Below are 24,534 nucleotides of genomic sequence, written 5' to 3'. Positions count from 1 at the left end.
GCAGTTGTTGGGGACTTAGCAGTTAGTCCATATTCAGTTACTTGTGATTGAAAATATGAGAATCAAGAGATAGTGCCCTTAGCAATTAGAAAAGGTTAAAGAGCAATGACCTCATCTGTGGAAGATGGAGACCTGAGATAGAGAATTGAAGGGACCTGAGAATTAAACCTTTGTTATTTTTGTTCTAGAGCTCTTTCCACTCCAGCCTAGGTGGTCTTATTTTTCTCCCTTACTCCAGTAAAAAGAAGTGAATTTTTAAAACAAAGAAGGGATAATCACATTTGTTGATTTTTATCACTATAATTGTTGTCCTCTTGTTTAAAACTAACCAAAATAATGGTCAGCTTTAGTTTTTCTAAATAATGTTTTTAAAGTACTGTACTATATATGAATTTATTCATTTGTGGCCACACTTGCTTATTGCTTTGCACCTAGGAATTTAAATTCTGTTATTTTCTTTAGTTTTCTGTGGGGCTACTCTTTTTGTACATCATGCATGAAATCTTAAAATGTAAGAAGGTGCTATAAATAAAGATGGTAACAATTCTCATAGTTCCCTATGTTTTAATCTTTAGAATTGTAACTAAGTTTAATTGATAATTCATGCATTCTTTCCTCTCCCCCCCCCCCATGCTATTATAATCTGCCATTTTGGGTATCAGTTACTTCACTAAAATATTTTTGTAAATCTTGTAATGAGTAAAGATTTCAATTAGGGAAAGAAATGAGTGCTTACATATTTCCAGTTTTCAAGTAAATGTATTTTAAAACTTCAGGGAGAGGGAAAACAGAACAAAAGAGGAGTTATTATTAACTGTTTTTTAATGATCTTTAAGTTGGTAGCTTTCAGAATACCACTGTGGTTGTTTGATTATTTTAAAATAAGCATGCATAATACTGTTTTAAGGACTTAGATCTGGCAGCAAAAGCAGTAAAATTGGGAAAACCCACACCTCTACTGAGAACACTATGTTTTCCTATTTGAATGTATTTCCTACTAAGTGTTTTGACAGTTTACTAGTTTGTTCATTAACACTTAATGAAATTGAAATTATAAAAAATTCAGTAAAGGTGTACTTGTTTGACTTTGTGAATATGGTAATTAATGACAGAATCTACTATAAAGTTTCATTTTTATGGTCAAAATTTATAATTCAACATTTTACTTAGAATGGAAATAAATCTTGTTTGTAATTAGGAAGTTCATTTAAATGATTCCTGTAGCTAGAGCAGTATTGCCTTACACATTGCCCTCAGTCTAATTTATAACTAGAAAGAGCCACTTGTCAAACTAGCAAATTGATAATGAGTACCATCTTCAAGCTGTGGCTGTTTTAATGGCCTCCCCTCCAACACTCCACCATTGGTCCTACCTGTGCATCATTATAATTGATCTAACACAAAAAAGAAATGTTTATCAGATTTGCAGGTGTCTGAAAATTGAAAGGGAAAATTACTACCATAGATCAGTTTTGTCAACACTGGCTGCATGTTAGATTCAACTGAGAAACTTTTAAACAAACTAAATGACATAAGTATTTATGGGTAAAATGATATTGATATGATGTCTGGTATTTACTTTAAATGGGGCAAATGACAGAAGACTGACAAAGTGATGATAATTATTAAAGTTAGGTGATGGGCACATAGAGGTTGCAGTATATTCTCTCTACTTTTTATATGAATGAAAATTTTATAATACAACAGTAAGGGAAAAATAGAATACCCAATCCCTACTCCAGATGAATTAAATTAGAAACTCTGGGCTTCCGTAGCTTGAAAACTTGAGCTTGAGTAGTTTAAAAAACTTCTCCAAATTATTTATATTTGCAGTTTAAATTGAGACTCCAAATTTGGAGTCCAGAAGATAAAATCAAGATTCAGAAAGATCTTGGAAAATTAGAATGCTCAGCTGAAATCAATGAGATAAAATTTAACATGGGTAAATGTGCACTGCTTTTAGGGTTTTTTTTAAAGAAAATCAACTGTATAGGACAGAATACCTAGGTTGGCGCTTATATTTGTGAAAAAGATCAAAGTTGCTTAGTTGATCATAAGCTTAGTATGATAATATGATGTAGTAGCTAAAAAAAGCTAGTATGATATTAGATTTTATTAATACAGCCACCAAGCCCCAATATAAAAAAGAAAACACTGCAATTTTTCAGATCATATCTGGTATTCAGGTTTGAATGACACATTTTATAAGAGACCTTGACAAATATATTAAGAGAATAGTAGAAGAAATAATAAGAGGCCCAGACAATCTCATAAAACAGTTGAAAGAACTAGGTATATTTTAACCTAGGAGAAGAAAAGAATAAGCAAGAGGAAACAAGTCAGCTATGATCATATTTGAAGACCCATTATGTTTAATAGAGTATAATATATTTTGTGTCGTCCCCCAAATTCCAAAGTAACCTTTTATTTATCCCAAGAATGACCTTCCTTTTTAAAAAATATATTTTTATTGATTTCAGAAAGGAAGGGAGAGGGAGAGAAAGATAGAAACATCAATAATGAAAGAATTATTGATCAGCTGCCTCCTGCATGCCCCACACTGGGGATTGAGCCCACAACCCAGGCATATGCCCTGACCAGGAATCGAATAGTGATTTCCTGGTTTGTAGGTCGATGCTCAACCACTGAGCCAGGCTGGCAGAGTGCCCTTCCTTTTTTAAAAAAATATTTTTATTGATTTCAGAGAGGAAAGGAGAGGGAGAGAGAGAAACATCAATGATGAGAGGGAATCATGCCCCCTACTGGGGATTGAGCCTGCAAGCTGGACATATGCCCTTAACTGGAATCGAACCCAGGACCCTTCGGTCCACAGGCTGATGTTCTATCCACTGAACCAGACCGGCTAGGGCCACCCTTCCTTTTTTAGGTGTGTAAGAAGTAGCTTTATTTTTCTATCTTAAAGATTAAAAAATGTTTATTGTAAAAATTTCAGAAAATATGTATAAGTATAAAAAAGGAAAATAATAATTACCCATTATTCCACTACCCAGTTATAACCACTATAACCTAATTTGTGGGGCTCGGTACAAAAGGAACAAGCAGGACTCTTTGTTTAAAAATTAAGAATTTCAAGATGGTGACAATCGAGCATTTAACCAGGCAAGGGGCCCTTCTGAGCATAGGGCCCTATGGATAGATCACCAAGCCCCTGAAGCCAGCCCTGACTATATATATATATATAATCTCCTTTCATATTTTAGAAAGGCTTTCCAATTAATGAAATCTGTAAAGTCAGTGGTGCTGTATCTCCAGCCAAAAAGAATTGGTTTGAGCCCTGGCTGGGTGCTCAGTTGGTTAGAGCATCATCCCAACAAGCCAAAGTTGGGGGTTGATTCCTGGTCAGGGCACATACAAGAATCAACCAATGAATACATTAATAAGTGGAACAACAGATCGGTGTTTCTCTCTCTCTCTCTCTCTCTCTCTCTCTCTCTCTCTCTCTCTCCCCTCAAGTCAATAAATTAAAAATAAAACACAACTTGGCCAGCTTGGACTTTGGGAGGAAGACATTCAGAGACAGTGATCGGTGCTGTGGCGGGGGTGGGGGTTGGGGGTGCCTTTATGCTCTTCAGGGCTCTCTAAACCTTGTCACCTGTACAGAAAGTGTCAGGCCTGGGCTGAGCATTGATGGACCCAGGCCTTTGGCGATGTTTTTCAGCCACCTCCATGAGGCACGTGTGGGCCCAGCTAGCGAGAGCTGACCATGTAGGGGACGAGGAGGCATCCTGGGGACCCTCATGTCCAAGGACAGTCGGGGGCACAAGGTCTACTTGTCTATTCCTCCTTTTTTAGGTCATTGCTGTTCTCCTAAACAAATGGCTCTTTGTACTCTTCTTCCAAGTTTTATGTGAGTTTGAAAGTGTTTCAAAATAAAACGTTAAATTAAAATAAATAAATAAATAGGTAAATCAAACAAAGAATGGGTTCATGAACAATAATCATCACCTGTAAATTGACTATTTTCTTAAATTATGGAACCTTGCTTCTTTTGTTAATTTGCTATGCCATTTAATAAAAAAGTATTACACATCAATTATGGTGGTGAGCCCTAGCTGATTTGGCTCAGTGGATAGAGCGTCGGCTGCGGACTGAAGGGTCCCGGGATCGAGTCTGGTCAAGGGCACATGCCCGAGTTGCGGGCTTGATCCCCAGTGTGTGTGTGTGGGGGGGACATGCAGGAGGCAGCCAATCAATGATGCTCTCTCATCATTGATATTTCTATCTCTCCCTCTTTCTTCCTCTTTGAAATCAATAAAAATATATATTTTTAAAAAATTATGGTGGTGAATTTCTTTAAAAAGTTTGGTTTTACTTGTATGGCAGGATGCTACTGAAACCCCAAAGAGCTTTACCAGGCTCTAGAACAGGGGTGGGCAAACTTTTTGACTCGAGGGCTACAATGGGTTCTTAAACTGGACCAGAGGGCCGGAACAAAAGCATGGATGGAGTGTTTGTGTGAACTAATATAAATTCAAAGTAAACATCATTACATAAAAGGGTACGGTCTTTTTTTTTTTTTTAGTTTTATTCATTTCAAACGGGCCGGATCCGGCCCGTGGGCCGTAGTTTGCCCACGGCTGCTCTAGAACATTGGTACCTTACTCAGTTATAGATATTCAAATGATTATTTGAATTCCATGATATTTCTTATTATTTTTAAATCTGTTGTTTTTTTTTTCATGCAGCTGAGAGATAATATCTATTATCTTCCCAGTTTACTATGGCTAAAGGACTTCCCATGTGTAGGCTGATTCATGACCTTGGATGTTCAGGCTGTCAGATGATAAACCTCTATGTATGTGGAAAAGCAACCCAAAGTTGTCAGCTTATTGCCTTGTACTTTTAAAACCCAGACATTGGCACATATTAATTCCTGAATGACTTGCTGAAACTTAATGATTTTAGCTTAATGAGCTGGAAGAGTTCCCCCAAGTGACTACAAATGTATTTTAGAACTAGCTTCCAAATTACCTGTTGCATAGTTTTATACGAACTGCCTGATTTAATGCACTTACAAAAACTTAGCAATTTCCTTTCTACACAGTGCAAGGTACTTATCTTGTAAACATTTCTGTTGTAGAACGAAATGAATGACCTTTCTTGCCAGTGATTTTGACCACTTTGTACACAGTCTCAAAACATTCTATGAGAGAACTAATTGTTATGATGTTACCCAGGAATGATTATCTGTGGCCTCTCCTTTCCTTTCTGCCCCCTCACACTCCCACTGTTATCTTTCAACTGAGTCAAACTTTTCTTTACCTCTTTGTTCTTTCTCCCATTTTTCTAATATTACTTTTTTCTAGTGTATATAAATAAGAAAATTGAGTTTGAGCTAGTTTTATTGAAAGTGTGGTAAAGGTGAAATAAATTATTTTCCTTGCAAATTTGAAAATACTTTTTTGAAATCTTTTTTTTTTAAATTTAAATTCTTGGGAGGCAAATCTAGAAGCTCAAACAGGGCTGTGTTTAATAAATGGTTTTGTTTGAAATTATAATGCCTTTATTTTGACAGTTTTGTCAAGTGATTAGCAACCCTCTGGAGGTTGCTAATTGTTATTCTGCTTTTGTGACCTCAGTTTTTATTTTCTACCAATTTCTACATCTACGCTCCCCCACCTTTTCCTTTTAGTTGAGCCAAATTTCTCTTTATCTCTTTGTTCTATCTCTTACTATTCTAATTTACATCCCTCAAGGTTTATAACTTCCTACCTCACATCTGCCAGCCTATACATACTCTCATTCAAAGCTTGCTTGTATTCTTAACTCCTTTTAAGTGGGTAAAGATAGGAAAATAGCCAAAAGCCTGCTTTATAATTGATTTAATGTTTTTCTCAAAAATATGTAATCTCAATTAAAGATAAATGCTTCATAAAGCAAAACCAACACTCAACCAATCAAAATTTCCCAAAAGGAAAGTGGATTTATGTATTTCAGCCATCCCATTGATACAACTAAGTCAACAATATAGCTCCTATTTTGTCCAGAAATATGTTGAAAATTAAAGATGCAAACCCAGAGGTAGAAGATGTGGTTATTATCCTCAGCAAACTAATAATCTAGGTAAAGAGATAAAATTAATATACCTCAAGCACTTAACAAATAGTTGTAATCACTAGCCTAATTATCAGAATGATAGGTTGTGTTTTATAGACTTTAAGTCCTATAAGTAATCAGAGAAAAGGGAAGGCATTATTGCTTGGGGTTGCCAATGAAGATTTCATGGGGGAAGTGGGTCTTGAAGAAAATGTAGAATTTGGATTAGTTGGACTGGGCTAGAGACTTGCGTTAGCATTTCTAAGTAAAAGAGAATTGCTTAACAAAGTCCCCAAGGGAGAAATTAGTTGGTTGTTTAAGAAAACTGAAACCTTTGTTCTAAGGAGGAGTAGGAAATATAATCAGGTCATTAAATTGAAACTAACTGATCAAAAACCTCGAATTTCAAATGAAAAATTAAGAATTGTTTTTAAAAAATCCTTTTACCTAAGCATTTTAATTAATCAAGGTTTTATCTTGTTTAAATAGCTAAGATTGTCTTATATTAGTATTAGCTAATATTGAGTGTTTTACTACATGGTAAGCATTGTTCTAAGTGTTTTATATGTAATAATAACTTATTTTATCTTTACAACAACACTTTGTGGTTGATTATATTTTAATCCCCTTATTTTGCAAATGGGTGTGTAGAAAAGGTTAGGTACAACTGGCTCAAGTTGACATAAGTAAGTGACAGAGCAGAGCCAGGACTCAAACCCAGGTAGTCTCTGGTACTGGTATCTACATTCTAACTTGTTATATATACAACCTGTTATATTTATTTGAAGTATATATATATATATATACTGAAAATATATCTTGAGATCTGGACAATTGAACTTGACATTTTATTGAAAGATCATTTTCTCAAACACTACTCACATTGCAACACTAATTTCTTCATCCAGAATATATTTTTTCTTTATGAAAGGTCTCTATAAGGAAACTTTGGGCTAGAAATTTTAAAAAGTAAATCCATTGTTTTTTGTCATTTGAAGTACTATTGATTTCATCTCTTGTAAAATCCTTATTTCATCAGTTTCTTTATTCCAACAGGGCTTCTGGTTGGGACTCTTGATTCAGTCTTTGACTCTACTGCTAAAGTAGCTCCATTTCGTATTCTACACCAGACACCAGATTCTCAAGTTTACCTGTCAATTGCATGTGGTAAGTATGATTTTTAAAGCATATACATCAACTCAATAAGGACATGAATAAATTGAATAACTATATTTATATTTCCTAGCTGTTTTGATTTAGAAAGTGTTATATTTCTCAGATTCTACTTTGAGAGAATAGGAAGACATCTAATTGTTTATTAAGGAAAGATTACAGATTATTACAGTTTGTAAAACATTGATCAGACTCACTAGGGCATTCCAACATGGTGGCTGACAGGACCAGAGTGAGGGAGTGAGAGGGAGAGTGTGTGGTAGTGTGGAAGTGTGTGTGTGTGTGTGTGTGTGAAAGAGAGATAGTCCAATTGACTGCACAGAAGTCTCAGGGTAGGGGGCCAGTAGTTTAAGCTCTTCTGGCCAAAGAGACCCTGCTACTGCCACAGCCACTCCCAGGGCATGGCTCAGGCTCAGAGACCATGCAAACTATAGCAACATGAAAAAGGAAATAGAAACCATGAACCAGGACCAGATAGAAATGAAGAATAACATATCTGACATCAAGAACACGCTGGAAGGAATTAAAAGTAGATTGGATGAAGCAGAGGATCAAATCAGCAAATTGGAAGATGAGGTAGAAATAAATACTCAATTAGAGCAGCAAATCGAAAAAAAACAATTAAAAAGCAGAAAGATAGATGTGAAATGGAACAACAACATGTGAATACCAGAAGGAGAAGAAGGTGAACAAGAACCAGAGAACCTATTTAAAGAAATAATGATAGCCGAAACCAGTTTGGCTCAGTGGATAGAGCGTCGGCCTGCGAACTGAAAGGTCCCGGGTTCGATTCCGGTCAGGGGCATGTACCTGGGCAGCTGATCGATGTTTCTCTCTCATCGATGTTTCTAACTCTCTATCTCTCTCCCTTCCTCTCTGTAAAAAATCAATAAAATATATTTAAAAAAAAAAGAAATAATGATAGAAAATTTCCCCAACCTGGTGAAGGAAAATGTCACACAAGTTCAGAAGGCACAGAGTCCCAATCACCATGAACCCAAAGAGACCCACATCTAGACATACCATAATTAAAATGGCCAACATTAAAGACAAGGAATCTTAAAGGCAGCAAGAAAGAGATAGAAAATTACCTACAAAGGATTTCCCATTAGAATGTCAGCTGACATCTCAATAGAAACACTTCAAGCCAGAAGGGAGGGCATGAAGTATTCAAAGTAGTGAAAAGCAAGGGCCTAAATCCAAGACTACTGTATCCAGCAAAACTCTCATTTAAAATTGAAGGTGAAATAAAGAGCTTTCCAGACCAAAAAAAAAAAAAAGGTTAAAGGAGTACATTACCACCAAACCAGTAATGCAAGAAATGTTAAAGGGACTGCTTGATGAAGAAGAGAGAGAGAATCATAGGCATAAAGAACATAAAAATGGCAATAAATAAATACCTATCAATAATAACCTTAAATGTAAATGGAATAAATGCTTCAGTCAAAATATATAGGGTAGCTGAATGGATAGGAAAGCACGACCCATATATATGCTGTCTACAAGAGACCTGCCTGAGAATGAAAATAAAGAATGGAATATATATATATATATATATATATATATATATATATATATATATTCCTTTATATATATATAAAGGGAAAAAAAGCTAGGGTAGTAATACTCATATCAGACAAAATAGACTCCAAAACAAAGGCCATAGCAAGAGACAAAGAAGGCCTCTACATAACACCAAAGGGAATGATTCAACAAGAAAATATAACACTTGTAAACATGTATGGACCTAATATAGGAGCACCCAACTACATTAAAAACTCTTGATGGACTTTAAGGGAGAGGTTGACAGCAATACAGTCATAGTAGGGGACTTTAACACTCCACTGATATCACTGGATAGATCTTCCAGATGAAAAATCAACAAGGAAACAGAGGCATTAAGTGACACACTAGATCAGATAGATCTAACTGAAATTTACAGAAGATTTCACCACAAAGCAACAGAATATACATTCTTCTCAAGCACACATGGAACATTCTCAAAGATAGACCATATGTTAGGACATAAAACAAATTCAAATTCAAAAAGATTGATATACTGAGCATCTTCTTGGATCACAATGGCATGAAGTTAAAAATCAACTACAATAAAAATAACCTCAAAACACTCAAATACATGGATGCTAAATAGCATGTTACTAAACAATGAATGGGTTACCAATGAGATCAAAGAAGAAATTAAAAACTTTCTGGAAACAAATGAAAATGAACATAAAACCACACAAAACCTCTGGGACACGGTAAAAGCAATCCTGAGAGGAAAATTCATAGCATTATAGCAGTGGTTCTCAACCTTCCTAATGCCGCGACCCTTTAATACAGTTCCTCATATTGTGGTGACCCCCAACCATAAAATTATTTTCGTTGCTACTTCATAACTGTAATTTTGTTACTGTAAACAATACGTAATTATATATGTGTTTTCTGATAGTCTTAGGCGACCCCTGTGAAAGGGTCGTTTGACCCCCAAAGGGGTCTCGTCCCACAGGTTGAGAACCTCTGCATTATAGGCCTACCTCAAGAAACAAGAAAAGCACTAATAAGTTACCTAACCCTACAACTAAAGGAATTAAAGAGAGAAGAGCAAGAAAAGCCCAGAGGAAGTAGAAGGAAGGAAATAATAAACATTGGAGTGGAAATTAATGACATAGAGACTAAAATTCAGTACAAAAGATCAATGAATCTAAAAGCTGGTTCTTTGAAAAGATAAACAAGATTGAAGAACCCCTAGGTAGACTCATCAAGAAACAAAGAGAACCCAAATAAATAAAATCAGAAATGAAAGAGGCAATATAACAATGGGCACCACAGGAAAAAAAAGAATTGTGCTAGTAAGTATATACTATGAACAAGTATATGCCAAAAAACTGGACAACCTGGATGCTGGGGTCCAACCCCAGCAGGTCCAGGGGTCCCCAAAGGCGTAGACGGAGTCGGCGAAGAAGGAATGACACGGAGACAGTGTTCAGTTGATCATCAGCCTAGCCAGGATCTCCAGCCAAGTTCTGGAGCCATGTTCCCTCGCTAGGTTCTCCAGCCAGGTTCTGTCCAGGTTCTCCAGCCAGGTTCAGTCACCAGGTTCTAGTCAGGTTCTCTTGCCAATTTCTGTAGTCAGGTTCAGTCCAGGATCTTTTGCCATGTTCTCTCCAGTGAAGTTCTTCTGTCTCTAGAGAATGTTCTGTGTAGGTTCTGTGCCTAGGTTCTGTCTCTCTTGGTTCTGTCTTCTAAGTTCTGTGTCTTGCTGTCTTGTTACATCTGTATTTATACCAGTTGATTCAATCCTATCAATCTCTATTACAAAGGTTAGGGCGTTTCTTATCTCCATTCCAGGGAGTAAAGATTATGTAGCTTAAGCATGATTGTTCGTAGTTAAAGTGATTAATTACCCGCCTGGCACTTAGTTGAGGGGTTTTATTCCCTCCCTAACTTCAGGGGAAAATCCCTACCTGGAGAAACAACCTTTCTCAGAGAGGAGACCTTGGTTAAAACACATAGTGCCTAGAAGGTGAGCAAACATATTAAGAACAGTATGCCATATATGCCAGGTCCTTTGAAACAGCAAGGATGGACCGGCTCCCGGCACCTGGAAAATGGACAAATTTCTAGAAACATTCAATCTTCGAAAACTCAATCAGGAAGAATCGGAAAACCTTAATAGGCCAATAACAGCAAATGAAATTAAAGAAGTAATTTAAAAACTTTCAGCAAACAAAAGTCCTGGACTGGATGGGATTACAGTATAGTTTTACCAAACATTCCAAGAACTGGTACCTATCCTCTTCAAACTATTTCAAAAAATTCAAGAGGAAGGAATACTTCCAAGCTCTTTTTACAAAGCCATGATTATCCTAATTCCAAAAACAGATAAAGACACTACAAAGAAAGAGAATTACAGGCCAATATCCCTGATTAACACAGATGTTTAAATCCTCAGCAAAATATTAGTAAATTGGATCCAGCAATAAATTAAAAAGATCATACATGCATGAACAAGTAGGATTTATTCCAGGGATGCATGGCTGGTACAATAATTGCAAATTTATAAATATGGTGTACCACATAAACAAATTAAAAAACAAAAATCACATGGTCTTATCAGGAATGCAGAAACATCTTTCAATGAAATCCAGCACCCTTTTTTTGATAAAAACTCTCAGTAAAGTGGGAATAGAGGGATCATATCTCAACATAATAAAGTCCATATATGACACACCTACAATCAACATAGTACTCAATGCAAAAAAATCTAAAAGCGTTTCCCTTTAGAACAGGAACAAGACAATGATGTCTGCTTTCACCAATCTTATTCAACATAGTAAGTGGAAGTGCTTTGGAAGTCCTAGCTATAGCAATCAGACAACAAGAAGAGATAAAAGGCATCCACATTGGAAAGGAAAAAGTAAAACTGTGATTCACAGATGACATGATATTGTAAATAGAAAACCTTTAAGACACTACCAGGAAACTACTACACTTAATCATAAATGAATTTGTCAAGGATCCAAATTCAACATCCAAAAATTGGTGACATTTTTATACACTAATAATGAACTCTCAGAAAAAGAAACCCGAAAAAAACCAATCCCTTTTATCATTGTAACAAAACAAATATAATATACCTAGGAATAAACTCAACCAAGGAAGGAAAAGGTCTGTACTTGGAAAAACTATAACAGACTGAAAAATAGAAAGAGGGAAGATACAAACAAATGGAAACGTTTACCAGGTTCATGGATTGGATGAATTAACATCGTTAAAATGTCTATACTACCTAAAGCAATCTATAGATTCAGTGCAAGCCCTATTAAATTACCAACGGCATACTTCACAGAACTAAAATTAATACTTCAAAAATTTATATGGAACCATAAAAGATCCCAAATAGCTGCAGCAATCTTGAGAAAGAAGAACGAAGTTGGAGGGATCACAGTACCAGATACCAAACTATACTACAAGGCAATTATAACCAAAACAGCCTGCTACTGGCACAAGAACAGACATATAGACCAATGCATCAGAATGGAGACCCCCAAAATTTATCCACATCATTACGGTCAATATTTGACAAAGGAGGCAAGAACATACAATGAAGTAAAGACTGTCTCTTCAATAAATTCTGTTGGGAAAAGTGGGCAGACACATACAAGAAGATGAAACTTAGACCACGAACTTACACCATCCTATATAATAAAAGTCTAATATGCAAATCAACCAATCTGTGGAATGACTGGTCGCTATGACATGCACTGACCACCAGGGGGCAGACGCTCAATTCAGGAGCTGCCTCCTGGTGGTCAGTGCACTCCCACAGTGGTCAGAGCGCCACTTAGCCAAAAGCTGGGCTCACAGCTGGCGAGTGCAGTGGCGGTGGGAAGAGCCTCTCCTGCTCTGCGGCAGCATTAAGGATGTCTGTCTGAATGCCGGCTTAGGCCCGCTTCCCAGGGGAGTGGGCCTAAGCCATCAGTCAGACATCTCCCAAGGGCTCCTGGACTGCAAGGGCACAGGCTGGGCTGTGGAGACTCTCCCCCCCCCATCCAGTGCATGAATTTCATGCACCAGGTCTCTAGTACAGAATAATAAGCTCAAAATGGCTAAAAGACTTAAATGTAAGGCATGAGACCATAAAAATCTTAGAAGAAAACGTAGGCAGTAAAAGTCTCAGACATCTCACGTAGCAGAATTTTTGCCGATATATTTCCTAGGGCAAAAGTACAAAGGAAACAATAAACAAATGGGACTACATCAAAATAAAAATTTTCTGCACAGCAAGAGAAACCACTATCAAAATGAAAAGGGAAGCTACTGTATGGGAGAACATATTTGCCAACAATACATCTGTTAAGAGGTTAAAATCCAAAATATATGAAGTACTCATACAACTCAATAAAAGGAAGACAAACAATCCAATTAAAATCTGTGCAGAAGACCTGAATAGGCATTTCTCCAAAAGAGGACATACAAATGGCCAAGAGACATATGAAAAAATGTTCAAAGTCCCTAATGATCAGAGAAATGCACATTAAAACCACAATGTGGTATCACCTCCCACCTGTCAGAATAACTATCATCAAAAAAAATCAACAAACAACAAGTGCTGGCAAGGATGTGGAGAAAAGGGAACACTAGTTCACTGCTGGTGGAAATTCAAATTGGTGCAGCCACTATGGAAAACAGTATGGAGTTTCCTCAGAAATTAAAAATGGAACTTCTGTTTGACCCAGTGATCCCAATTCTGGGAATATATCCTAAAAATCCTCAAATACCAATCATAAAGAATATATGTACCCCTTTATTTATAGAGGCATTATTTACAATAGCTAAGATTTGGAAACAGCCCAAGTGGCCATCAGTAGATGAATGGATAAAAAAGCTCTGGGACATTTACACAATGGAATACTATGCAACTGTAAGAAAGAGGATCTCTTACCCTTTGGGACAGCATGGATGGACCTGAAGACTATTATGCTAAGTGAAATATGCCAATCTGAGAAAGACAAATACCACATGATCTCACTTATTTGTGGAATCTAATGAACAAAATGAATTGATCAACAAAATAAGGCCTGGAGCATTCAAGCATGGAACAGACTGATATACTGCAGTGCGGGGGTGGGAGATGCGAAGAGATAATCCAAAGAACTTATATACTTACTAGAGGCCTGATGTACGAAATTCATGCAAGAGCAGGCCTTCCTTCCCCTGGCTGCCAGCACCAACTTCTCTCTAGCACCCAGGACCCGGGCTTGCTTCACAGCCCCGGCTTCATCCAGAAGATCGTCTGGAAGGTCATCTGGTCTAATTAGCATATTACACTTTTATTATAGACTAGGGGCCCAGTGCACAAAAATTTGTGCACTCGAAGGGAGGGGGGGTCCCTCAACCCGGCCTGTGCCCTCTTGCAGTCTGGGACCCCTCAGGAGATAACGACCTGCTGGCTTAGGCCTGCTCCCGGGTGGCAGAGGGCAGGCCCAATCCCTAGGTGCAGCCCCTGGTCGGGCTCAGAGCAGGGCCGATTGGGGAGTTGGGGCGCCGCCCCCTGTCATGCACAGAGCAGGGCAATCGGGAGGTTGTGATGCCACCCTCAGTCACGCTCAGGGTAGGGCCGTTTGGGGGGTTGGGGCACAGTCCCCTGTCACACTCAAGGCAGGGTCGATGGGGAGGTTGCGGCGCCACCCCCTGTCACACACAGAGCAGGGCCAATCGGGGTTGGGGCGCTACCCCCTGTCACTCACAGAGCAGGGCCCATCAGGGGTGTTGGGGCTCTGTACCCTGTCATGCACAGAGCAGGGCCAATCGGGGTTGGGGCTCTGTACCCTGTCACTCACAGAGCAGGGCCCATCAGGGGGGTTGGGGCTCTGTACCCTGTCATGCACAGAGCAGGGCCCATCAGGGGGTTGGGGTGCTGCCCCCTGTCACGCACAGAGCAGGGCCCATCAGGGGGTTGGGGCGCCGCCCTCTATCACCCACAGAGCAGGGCCAATCAGGGGGTTGGGGCACCGCCACTGTCACACTCAGTGCAGGGCTGATGGGGAGGCTATGGCTCTACCCCGTCACACAGAGCAGGGCCCGTCGGGGGGGGGGGGGGCTTGGGGTGCCACACCCTGTCACACACAGAGCAGGGCCGATCAAGGGGTTGGGGCGCCGCACCCTGTCACACAGAGCTGCAGGGTGATCAGGGGGTTGGGGAGCTCCCCCTATCAGGCACAGCGCAGGGCTGATCAGGAGGTTGGGGCGCCTTCCCCTGTCACGAACAGAGCAGGGTGGATAGGGAGGTTGTGGCCCCGCCACCTGTCACACACAGAGCCGCAGGGCGATCAGGGGGTTTGGGCACTGCCCCCTGTCACCCTGATCCCGATGCCGGGAGGCCTTGCAGCTCCACTGATCCCGGTGCTGGGAGGCATATTACCCTTTTACTATATAGGGTAGAGGCCTGGTGCACGGGTGGGTGCCGGCTGGTTTGCCCTGAAGGGTGTCCTAGATCAGGGTGGGGGTCCCCACTGGGGTGCCTGGCCAGCCTGGGTGAAGGGATGATGGCTGTTTGCAGCTGGTCACACACCCTTCAGGGTGGGGATCCCCACTGGGGTGCCTGGCCAGTCTGGGTGAGGGGCTGAGGGCTGTTTTCAGGCTGGGGGTGACTGAAGCTCCCAACCGCTCCTTTTTTCTTTTTTCTTTTTTTTTTTTTTTTTATTCTGGGCCAGCTTTAGCTTTGAGGATTGGCTCCAGCTCTTAGGCCTCCGCTGCTGAAAGTAGGTTTCTGGCCTTTGCTTACAATGTTGCGATCCTGCTGGCTGAAGCCCGGCAGACTAAAGCAGGTTTCTGGGGTTTTGTTTAGCTTCTATATTTGTTACATAGTTGCTTAGAGTTGCAGCTCAGAGGTCTGCAGCGGCAGGGGGGTAACGTTGGAGTCCTCCGTCACTGAAGCAAACAAGCCTCATGTTAATTTCAAGGTGCCTGGCTGCCGGCCGCCATCTTGGCTGGCAGTTAATTTGCATATCGCCCTGATTAGCGAATGGGAAGGGTAGCGGTTGTACGCTAATTACCATGTTTCCCTTTTATTAGATAGGACTAGAGGCCCGGTGCACAAAAAATTGTGCACTGGGGTGGGGGAGCGTGGGTCCCTCAGCCCAGCCTGTGCCCTTTTGCAGTCTGGGACCCCTCAGGAGATAACGACCTGCTGGCTTAGGCCTGCTCCCAGGTGGCAGAGGGCAGGCCCAATCCCTAGGTGCAGCCCCTGGTCGGGCTCAGAGCAGGGCCGATTGGGGAGTTGGGGCGCCGCCCCCTGTCATGCACAGAGCAGGGCAATCGGGAGGTTGTGATGCCACCCTCAGTCATGCTCAAGGTAGGGCCGTTTGGGGGGTTGGGGCACCGTCCCCTGTCACACTCAAGGCAGGGTCGATGGGGAGGTTACGGCGCCACCTCCTGTCACGCACAGAGCAGGCCCCATCAGGGGGGTTGGGGCTCCATACCCTGTCATGCACAGAGCAGGGCCAATCAGAGGGTTGGGGTGCTGTCCCCTGTCACGCACAGAGCAGGGCCCATCAGGGGGGTTGGGGCTCTGTACCCTGTCACGCACAGAGCAGGGTCAATCAGGGGGTTGGGGAGCTCCCCCCTGTCACTCACTGAGTAGGGCCGATAGGGGAGTTGGGGCATCGCCCCCTGTCACACTCAGGGCAGGGCGGATCAGGGGGTTGGGGCGCCGCCCTCTATCACCTACATAGCAGGGCCGATCAGCGGGTTGGGGCGCCGCCACTGTCACACTCAAGGCAGGGCCGATGGGGAGGTTATGGCTCTACCCCATTACACACAGAGCAGGGCCCGTGGGGGTGGGGGGGTTGGGGTGCTGCCTCTATCACCCACAGAGCAGGGCCGATCAGGGGGTTGGGGTGCCGCCACTCTCACACTCAGGGCAGAGCCGATGGAGAGGTTATGGCTCTACCCCATCACACACAGAGCAGGGCCCATGGGGGGGCGGGTTGGGGCGCCGCCCTCTATCATCCACAGAGCAGGGCCGATCAGGGGGTTGGGGGGCCGCCACTCTCACACTCAGGGCAGGGCCGATGGGGAGGTTATGGCTCTACCCTGTCACACACAGAGCCGCAGGGTGAACAGGGGGTTGGGGAGCTCCCCCCTATCAGGCACAGCGCAGGGCTAATCAGGGGTTTGGGGCGCCTTCCCCTGTCAGGAACAGAGCAGGGTGGATAGGGAGGTTGTGGCCCCGCCCCCTGTCACACACAGAGCCGCAGGGCGATCAGGGGGTTTGGGCGCTGCCCCCATCATGCTAATCCTTGTGCTGTGAGGCCTCTCGGCTCCGCTGATCCCGGTACTGGGAGGCATATTACCCTTTTACTATATAGGATAGAGGCCTGGTGCATGGGTGGGGCTGGCTTGTTTGCCCTGAAGGGTGTCCTGGATCAGGGTGGGGGTCCCCACTGGGGTGCCTGGCCAGTCTGGGTGAGGGGCTGAGGGCTGTTTTCAGGCCGACTGAAGCTCCCAACTGCTCCTCTTTTTCTTTTTTTTATTCTGGGCCAGGTTTAGCTCTGGCTCCAGCTCTGAGGCCTCTGCTGCTGAAAGAAGGTATCTGGTTTGTTTCGGTTCTATAATCGAAACAATGTATAACTCCAGCTCTGAGTTCCCGGGCTCACTGAAAGCAGGTTTCTGGGGTTTTGTTTAGCTTCTATATTTGTTACAATGTTTCTTAAACTGCAGGCTCAGAGGCCGGCAAGGCAGGCGGGGAACGTTTGAGTCCTCCGTCACTGAAGCAAGCAAGCCTCATGTTAGTTTCAAGCTGCCTGGCTGCCGGCCGCCATCTTGGCTGGCAGTTAATTTGCATATCTTGCTGATTAGCCAATGGGAAGGGTAGCGGTCATAAGCCAATTACCATGTTTCTCTTTTTTTTAGATAGGCTAGGATATGCATAGCCCTTGGACATGGGCAATAGGATGGTGAAGACCTGGGGGATGGGTAGGGGCTGGGAGTAGGAGGGTAAGGGGGAAGAAAATGAAGACATCTAATACTATACTATCAATAATAAAAATATGTATATTTAAAAAATAAAACTATAACCCTTAATAGATTAAAAAAATACAGGAAGAAAATGTTAGAACTTTTATCTTGTACTTTAATTATTTTGTTTCTGTGTATGGTTTATAATGTATATAAAATATTAATGTTATAGGACATGTTATATAATAAACAAAAATATGTGTAAAAAAATAAAACATTGATCAGTTGAGGGACCTGAAACATGTGTTCCATTAGTGCTAATTTTGAATAGATTTTGGTGACTGCTACTGCTATATAACTCCTTTCTTCAACTTATTCCTCCTGATTCACCCAACTGTAGGGAAGGTAAGAACTTCCCCATAAAATACTGTTTCATCTGTAATAACTCAGATGAGGAGAATCAAGCCCAAAACTTCAAAGTCATTCCCTAAGAAAGGATAAGTCTGAAAAATTGAATCTTTTTTAATTGCACACCTACGTTCTCACAAAAGGCATCATATCCTTGAAGTACTTGAAATATGAAAGGATATCTCTCAGGTAATGCTACATATTAATTCTCCTGGAGCAGTTTAGATTCCTCCTAATAAAGCAACTCAAAATCTTAAAAAACACCATGACAGTATGTTACTTTTTTATGATGCTATTATAATGTTGCTCTAAATTAGAATCCCAGATTTTTAGCTTTTTGTATGCTGAAATACTGTCTTTTCTCTTTCTCTTTCTTTTCTCCACCTCTGTTATCAAGTAGATATACTTTTCAAAAAAAAAAAATTCATGTGACTTTTGGATAGTTCATATGCATCAGCATATAGCTACAGCATACAATTAATTTTTAAAGATGTGTGGCTTGTGCAGCCGGCATGGCTCAGTGATTGAGCGTTGACCTATGAGCCAGGAGGTCACAGTTTGATTCTTGGTCAGGGTACATACCTATGTTGGAGTTCAATCCCTGTGGGGGGGTGTGCAGGAGGCAACTGATCAATGATTCATCATTGATGTTTCTCTCTCTCCCTTCCTCTCTGAAATCAATAAAAAAATTTTAAAGAAAAGATTTGTGGCTTATTTTTTACATCTCCCTCTAAATTTCCTTTAGTGTAGGAGGTGAGCATTTTCTCCTGGATCTCTTAAATTGAACGTCATTTAAACTAAATGAAGAAGACACTACACCTGCTGATATTATGAGATGTCTGTAACCTCAACTCTAAACTTGGTTGGTCAAAATTATATAGAAAAAATGTCCTTTCATTGCACTGATGCAGAAATATAGTAGTTACCTACTAATGAAGCTTCCTTATAATTAAAGGACCAAAATAAAGGCCTTAAAATTTTCCCATAAATTTTATTTGTGGTTCATTAAAGAAAGTTATTGCACTTGGTATGGTGACTTTAACAGCATGAATATGATTCTAACTGAATTGTAGAAAATAGGCAACTTTGCAGTTTCAATACATTATTAAATGTCACTCTATATTATAAGATAAACTAGGAAGTCAAGGTATTTCTTTCGATTGAAATTTGTATAATCTACAATGCTTGGGAGATCTTAAAGATATGCAGAGAATGATATTGCAGTGTTCTTCAGGCCAAAGCAACCCAAATTTAATTTATTTAATTTAACCTCCTAAAAGCCACCTAACCCTGATTCAGCAGGTACCATGGATTTAATCTTGCTACAGGGTTTCTAAACTCTTCCATGAAATTTCAACAGGCCTTTTAATTTAAGGGTGGCTCTGAGCAAAGGCTTCACACCTTCTGAAATAAGTTGAATTGCCACAGTTGAAATCTATATTCATACAGTGTGTTTAGGGTTGTCATGTGCATGCTGTTTTCAGTAACACAGATTATAGGCACAGTAGTATTATTTGAAGACCAAGAATTAAGTTATGTATATTTATATTCTGGTACTCTAGCTATTCTCTTAAAAGATACTGGTTATTGTAGGCACCAGTTACTGGCATCTTGTTTTTAGAATTTTATCTTTCCTCATGAATTATATTTACTTTTCTCCCCTTTCATTAAATATTTTATTTTTACTTATAATGAAAACTAGAGGCCTGATGCATGAAATTTGTGCAAGAGTAGGCCTTCCTTCCCCCAGCTGCCAGCACCGGCTTCCCTCTGGCACCTGGGACCTGGGCTTCCCTTGCAGCCCCAGCTTCACCTGGAAGGATGTCTGGTGTAATTAGCATATTATGCTTTTATTATAGTGTTCATGCCCACATGTAGAGATGAAGTAGAGAATAAATTTAATACATTTATTTTTATGAATATCATTTTTGAAAAGAGCATATACAATTTTATTTTTTTAACTAAGCTTGTAAATATTGAGCAGTTTTGTTGTGGAGTTTTTCTTGTGTCTTTTATTCTTTTTCATTATTAATCAGGAGCCAACAGAGAAGAAATAATGAAGCATTGGGATTGGTTGGAACAAAATATCATGAAGACTTTATCTGTGTTTGACTCAAGTGAAGATATTACTAATTTTGTACAAGGAAAGATAAGAGTAAGTGGCCTGGGTACAATTTGTAGATGAAATACAAAAATCTTGACCCTCTTATTGAAGTATTAAAAGCTGCATAGAAGGTCAATGTTTTATTGGCACCTTTTAGGATTGGCAGAAGCACACATATGAATGTCAGAACCAGTGCTAAAGAAAAATTGCAAAGTCAGTGGTTAGTTTTTGGTGCCCTTGTGAGTGCTCTTAGGGATATTTTCATTTTAATATCTCTTGAGTTTGGAGTTTGAGTGAACACTTCACTCAATCAAAACAATATTTAGCATCTGTATTTGTGGTAGTTCTTTGTGAGGCATTAGAAAAAACCTAATGACAAAATTAAAGAAAATCTCATCTCTGTCCTAAGTATGTAATACGCATACATATACATATGATATATGTACCCGTGTAGATATACACAGTTGTATTCAATGAACTGTTTAAATATATGAAATAAATTTTTGTTGATAGGCAATGATTGATTTTCAGAAAATATTTTGTCTCCCTTAGGGATTAATTGCTGAAGAGGGAAAACATTCTTTTGCAAAAGAAGATGACCCTGAGAAATTTCGAGAAACTCTCTTGAAATTTGAAAAATGTTTTGGTTTGCCAGAGCAGGAGAAATTAGTGACGTATTACTCATGCAGTTATTGGAAAGGACGGGTTCCTTGTCAGGGCTGGCTCTATCTTAGCACCAACTTCCTGAGCTTCTATTCTTTTTTGTTGGGATCAGAAAGTAAGTGGTTTCTATTGCTTACCATGACTTTAAACTTTCTGACTGACTTATCAACTCTGTAGTGGTATTAGATTGTATATAAAGTACTAGGATTGATATTAAGGGTAATTAAACTGTACATTAAAAGTTCAGTTGATCTAGTCCTGGCCGGTGTGGCTCAGTTGGTTGGAGCATTATCCAGTGCAACTGAAAGGTTTCTGGTTTGATTCCCAGTCAGGACACATTCCTATGTTGGAGGTTTAATCTCTGGTGAGGGTGTTTATGGGAGGCAACTGATCAATGATCTCTCTCTCTCTCTCTCTCTCTCTCTCTCTCTCTCTCTCCCCCATCACTTTCCCCTTCTCCCTCTTTCTTTCTCTCTCCCTCCCCTTCTCTCTCTAAATATAAAACAAGTTTACTTCATCTAGAGAAAGAATTCTTTTAAGGCTGGTTATTTAACATAGGAACCATAAGAAATATGTATAGAATGTTTTGCATAATGCCTTTCATATTGACTGAATATGAAATGATGGTGATCTAGCATATAACTCCTTTTCTTCAATTGTTCTAAACTACCTACTTTCCTCAATCTATGCTTTAATCCTTGTTTTAAACATACAATATAAATATAGTAGCCATAGTACCACTATGTAATTATGTAAAGTAACAGAATAATTTATATCTATTCCTAGACTCCCCAATTATTATGTTTATGGTTATGTTTTAAAATTATAACTAATGTTGGATTCAAAGATTTTAGTTGTTCATATCATTTTTCAAGTATGTTACTATTCTTTTGAAAGACCTGATTGATAAACATTAATCAACATTTACAAATTTAATCTGATCTACTTATAACTCTTATTTACAGTAAAACTCATTATCTCCTGGGATGCTGTCTCAAAACTTGAAAAGACTTCAAATGTCATACTGACAGAGAGTATTCATGTGTGTTCTCAAGGGGATAGCCACTACTTTTCCATGTTTTTGCATATTAACCAAACATACCTTCTTATGGAACAGCTAGCCAACTATGCTGTAAAGAGACTTTTTGATAAGGAAACATTTGATAATGACCCAATTCTTGATGATCCTCGACAAATCACCAAAAGGTATTCAAACCTTAATTAATACTTACTTTTTTAAAATATTGTTTGACCAAAGAATGGTAGCATTGATTTAGCATTAAAAGTTAACCATTCTGTATTATGTGATGTGCTTTTTTTGGGGGGGGGTGGTAATTATTGATATTTATTTATATGCATTTCACAAATAGTGTTCTCTTCATGAAATTTAGTGCTAAGAAGCAATTGAAGTTAGGTTTGAAAATTATTTCTTGAGATCCCAGTAGGATTTTCCATGGAGTGCTTTTAAAAATGTAGAGATTTATATGTGCAAGGTTAATCTAACTCTAAATTTCTGTATGAGTAGTATAGTTTTAGGTCTGAAATTATTAAATGTATTTATTTTAAAATAATTTATAAAGAGCATTGTTTTTTGTTTTGTTGTTTTATGTTTTTAAATTTTTTTATTGATTTCAAAGAGGAAGGGAAAAGGAGAGAGAGATAGAAACATCAATGATGAGAGAGAATCATTGATCGGCTGCCTCCTGCACGCCCCACACAGGGGATCGAGCCCCCAACCCAGGTATGTGCCCTTGATCAGAATCCAACCTAGGACCCTTCAGTCCCCAGGCCGGCCTTCTATCCACTGAGCCAAACTGGCTCGGGCAAGGGCATTGTTTTTTTATGAAGAGGCAAGTTTGTGGAGTCAGTGGAGAATATAGTGTTTAAAAGGAGAGTACAGGAACTCTTGGACAAGTCATAATCACTCAGGACCTCTGTATTTTCAGAGAGCACTTATAAGGAATGAGCAATATATTATGTGAAAGCACTTTGTAAAATATAAAGTACTAGATAAATATTAATAATTAGTTTCTGCATCAGAAGTATATGTCTGAAAGCTGTTTGCCTCTATATGTATTTAGTTTGCTATCACATATTCTACAATTTGCTTCCCCTCCTTAAAATAATATATCATGGACTTCTTTTCATTGATATAAATAAACCTCATCCTTTTAAATAATAATGAAATAACCCATTGAATTACAATTTGAGTTAAAATTAATGTGGTTTTCCATTCATATTTATCAAAATTATTTTTTTTCAATTAAATCTTTATTGTTCAGATTATTACATTAGTTACTCTTTTTTCCCACCATAACTCCCCTCCACCCAGTTCCCACCCCACCCTCCGCCCTCACTCCCCACCCACTGTCCTCATCCATAGATGCACGATTATTGTCCAATCTTTTCCCTCACCCCCACACCCCTTTCCCCACCCCCCAAGAATAGTCAGTCCATTCCCTTTCTATGTCCCTGATTCTATTACAACCACCAGTTCATACTGTTCATCAGATTATTTATTCACTTGATTTTTAGATTCACTTGTTGATAGATGTGTATTTGTTGTTCATAATTTTTATCTTTACCTTTTTCTTCTTCTTCCTCTTCTTAAAGGATACCTTTCAGCATTTCATATAATACTGGTTTGGTGGTGATGAACTCCTTTAGCTTTTTCTTACCTGTGAAGCTCTTTATCTGGACTTCACTTCTGAATGATAGCTTTGCTGGATAAAGTAGTCTTGGTTGTAGGTTCTTGGTATTCATCACTTTGAATATTTCTTGCCACTCCCTTCTGGCCTGCAAAGTTTCTGTTGAGAAATCAGCTAACAGTCGTATGGGTACTCCCTTGTAGGTAACTGATTTCCTTTCTCTTGCTGCTTTTAGGATTCTCTCTTTGTCTTTTGCTCTTGGCATTTTAATTATGATGTGTCTTGGTGTGGTCCTCTTTGGATTCCTTTTGTTTGGGGTTCTCTGTGCATCCTGGACTTGTAAGTCTATTTCTTTCGCCAGGTAGGGGAAGTTTTCTGTCATTATTTCTTCAAATAGGTTTTCAATATCTTGCTCTCTCTCATCTTCTGGCACCCCTATAATTCGGATGTTGGTACGCTTGAAGCTGTCCCAGAGGCTCCCTACACTATCTTCGTATTTTTGGATTCTTTTTCATTTTGCTTTTCCGGTTGGGTGTTTTTTGCTTCTTCGTATTTCAAATCTTTGACTTGATTCTTGCGACCCTCTGGTCTGCTGTTGGGAGTCTGTATAATATTCTTTATTTCAGTCCGTGTATGCTTAATTTCTAGTTGGTTCTTTATCACAACATCAAGGGTCTCATTAGATTTCTTGAGGATCTCACTGCATTTATCGGCGGTCTCACCAGTCTTTTCGAGGGCCTTATTAAATTTATCGGCGGCTTCTAGACAGTTCTTTAAATACCTTAAAAGTGTGGTTTTGAACTCTATATCCAACAGTTTGCTTTCCTCTAATTCTGTTGTTTGCGTCCTGTTTCTTTGTCTCGGCATTTTTTATGCTTCACTGTGTCGATAGAGTGCCTTTCTGTGCTAAGTGTTGCTGGGGTCCTGCCCCAGCGGGTCCAGGGGTTCCCAAAGGCGTAGACGGAGTCGGTGAAGAAGGAAGGACACGGAGACAGCGTTCAGTTGATCAGCAACCTA

General features: G+C 39.8%; 1 protein-coding gene across 2 annotated transcripts in view; it reads left to right on the top strand.

Annotated features, from left to right (window-relative positions):
• Positions 1 to 24,534, top strand: part of TBC1D8B (TBC1 domain family member 8B) — a 73,816-nt gene that overhangs the window by 5,737 nt on the left and 43,545 nt on the right. For both annotated transcript variants that reach the window (XM_059680132.1, XM_059680131.1), the window contains exons 2-5: positions 7,114 to 7,224; positions 20,139 to 20,257; positions 20,759 to 20,984; positions 21,835 to 22,075. In XM_059680132.1, coding sequence (XP_059536115.1) covers positions 7,114 to 7,224; positions 20,139 to 20,257; positions 20,759 to 20,984; positions 21,835 to 22,075 — 697 coding nt within the window. The remainder of the gene's footprint in view (positions 1 to 7,113; positions 7,225 to 20,138; positions 20,258 to 20,758; positions 20,985 to 21,834; positions 22,076 to 24,534) is intronic.

Source organism: Myotis daubentonii, chromosome X (genome assembly GCF_963259705.1).
Source record: "Myotis daubentonii chromosome X, mMyoDau2.1, whole genome shotgun sequence".
Taxonomy (NCBI): Eukaryota; Metazoa; Chordata; class Mammalia; order Chiroptera; family Vespertilionidae; genus Myotis; species Myotis daubentonii.
This window is presented reverse-complemented; position numbering and strand designations above follow the sequence as displayed.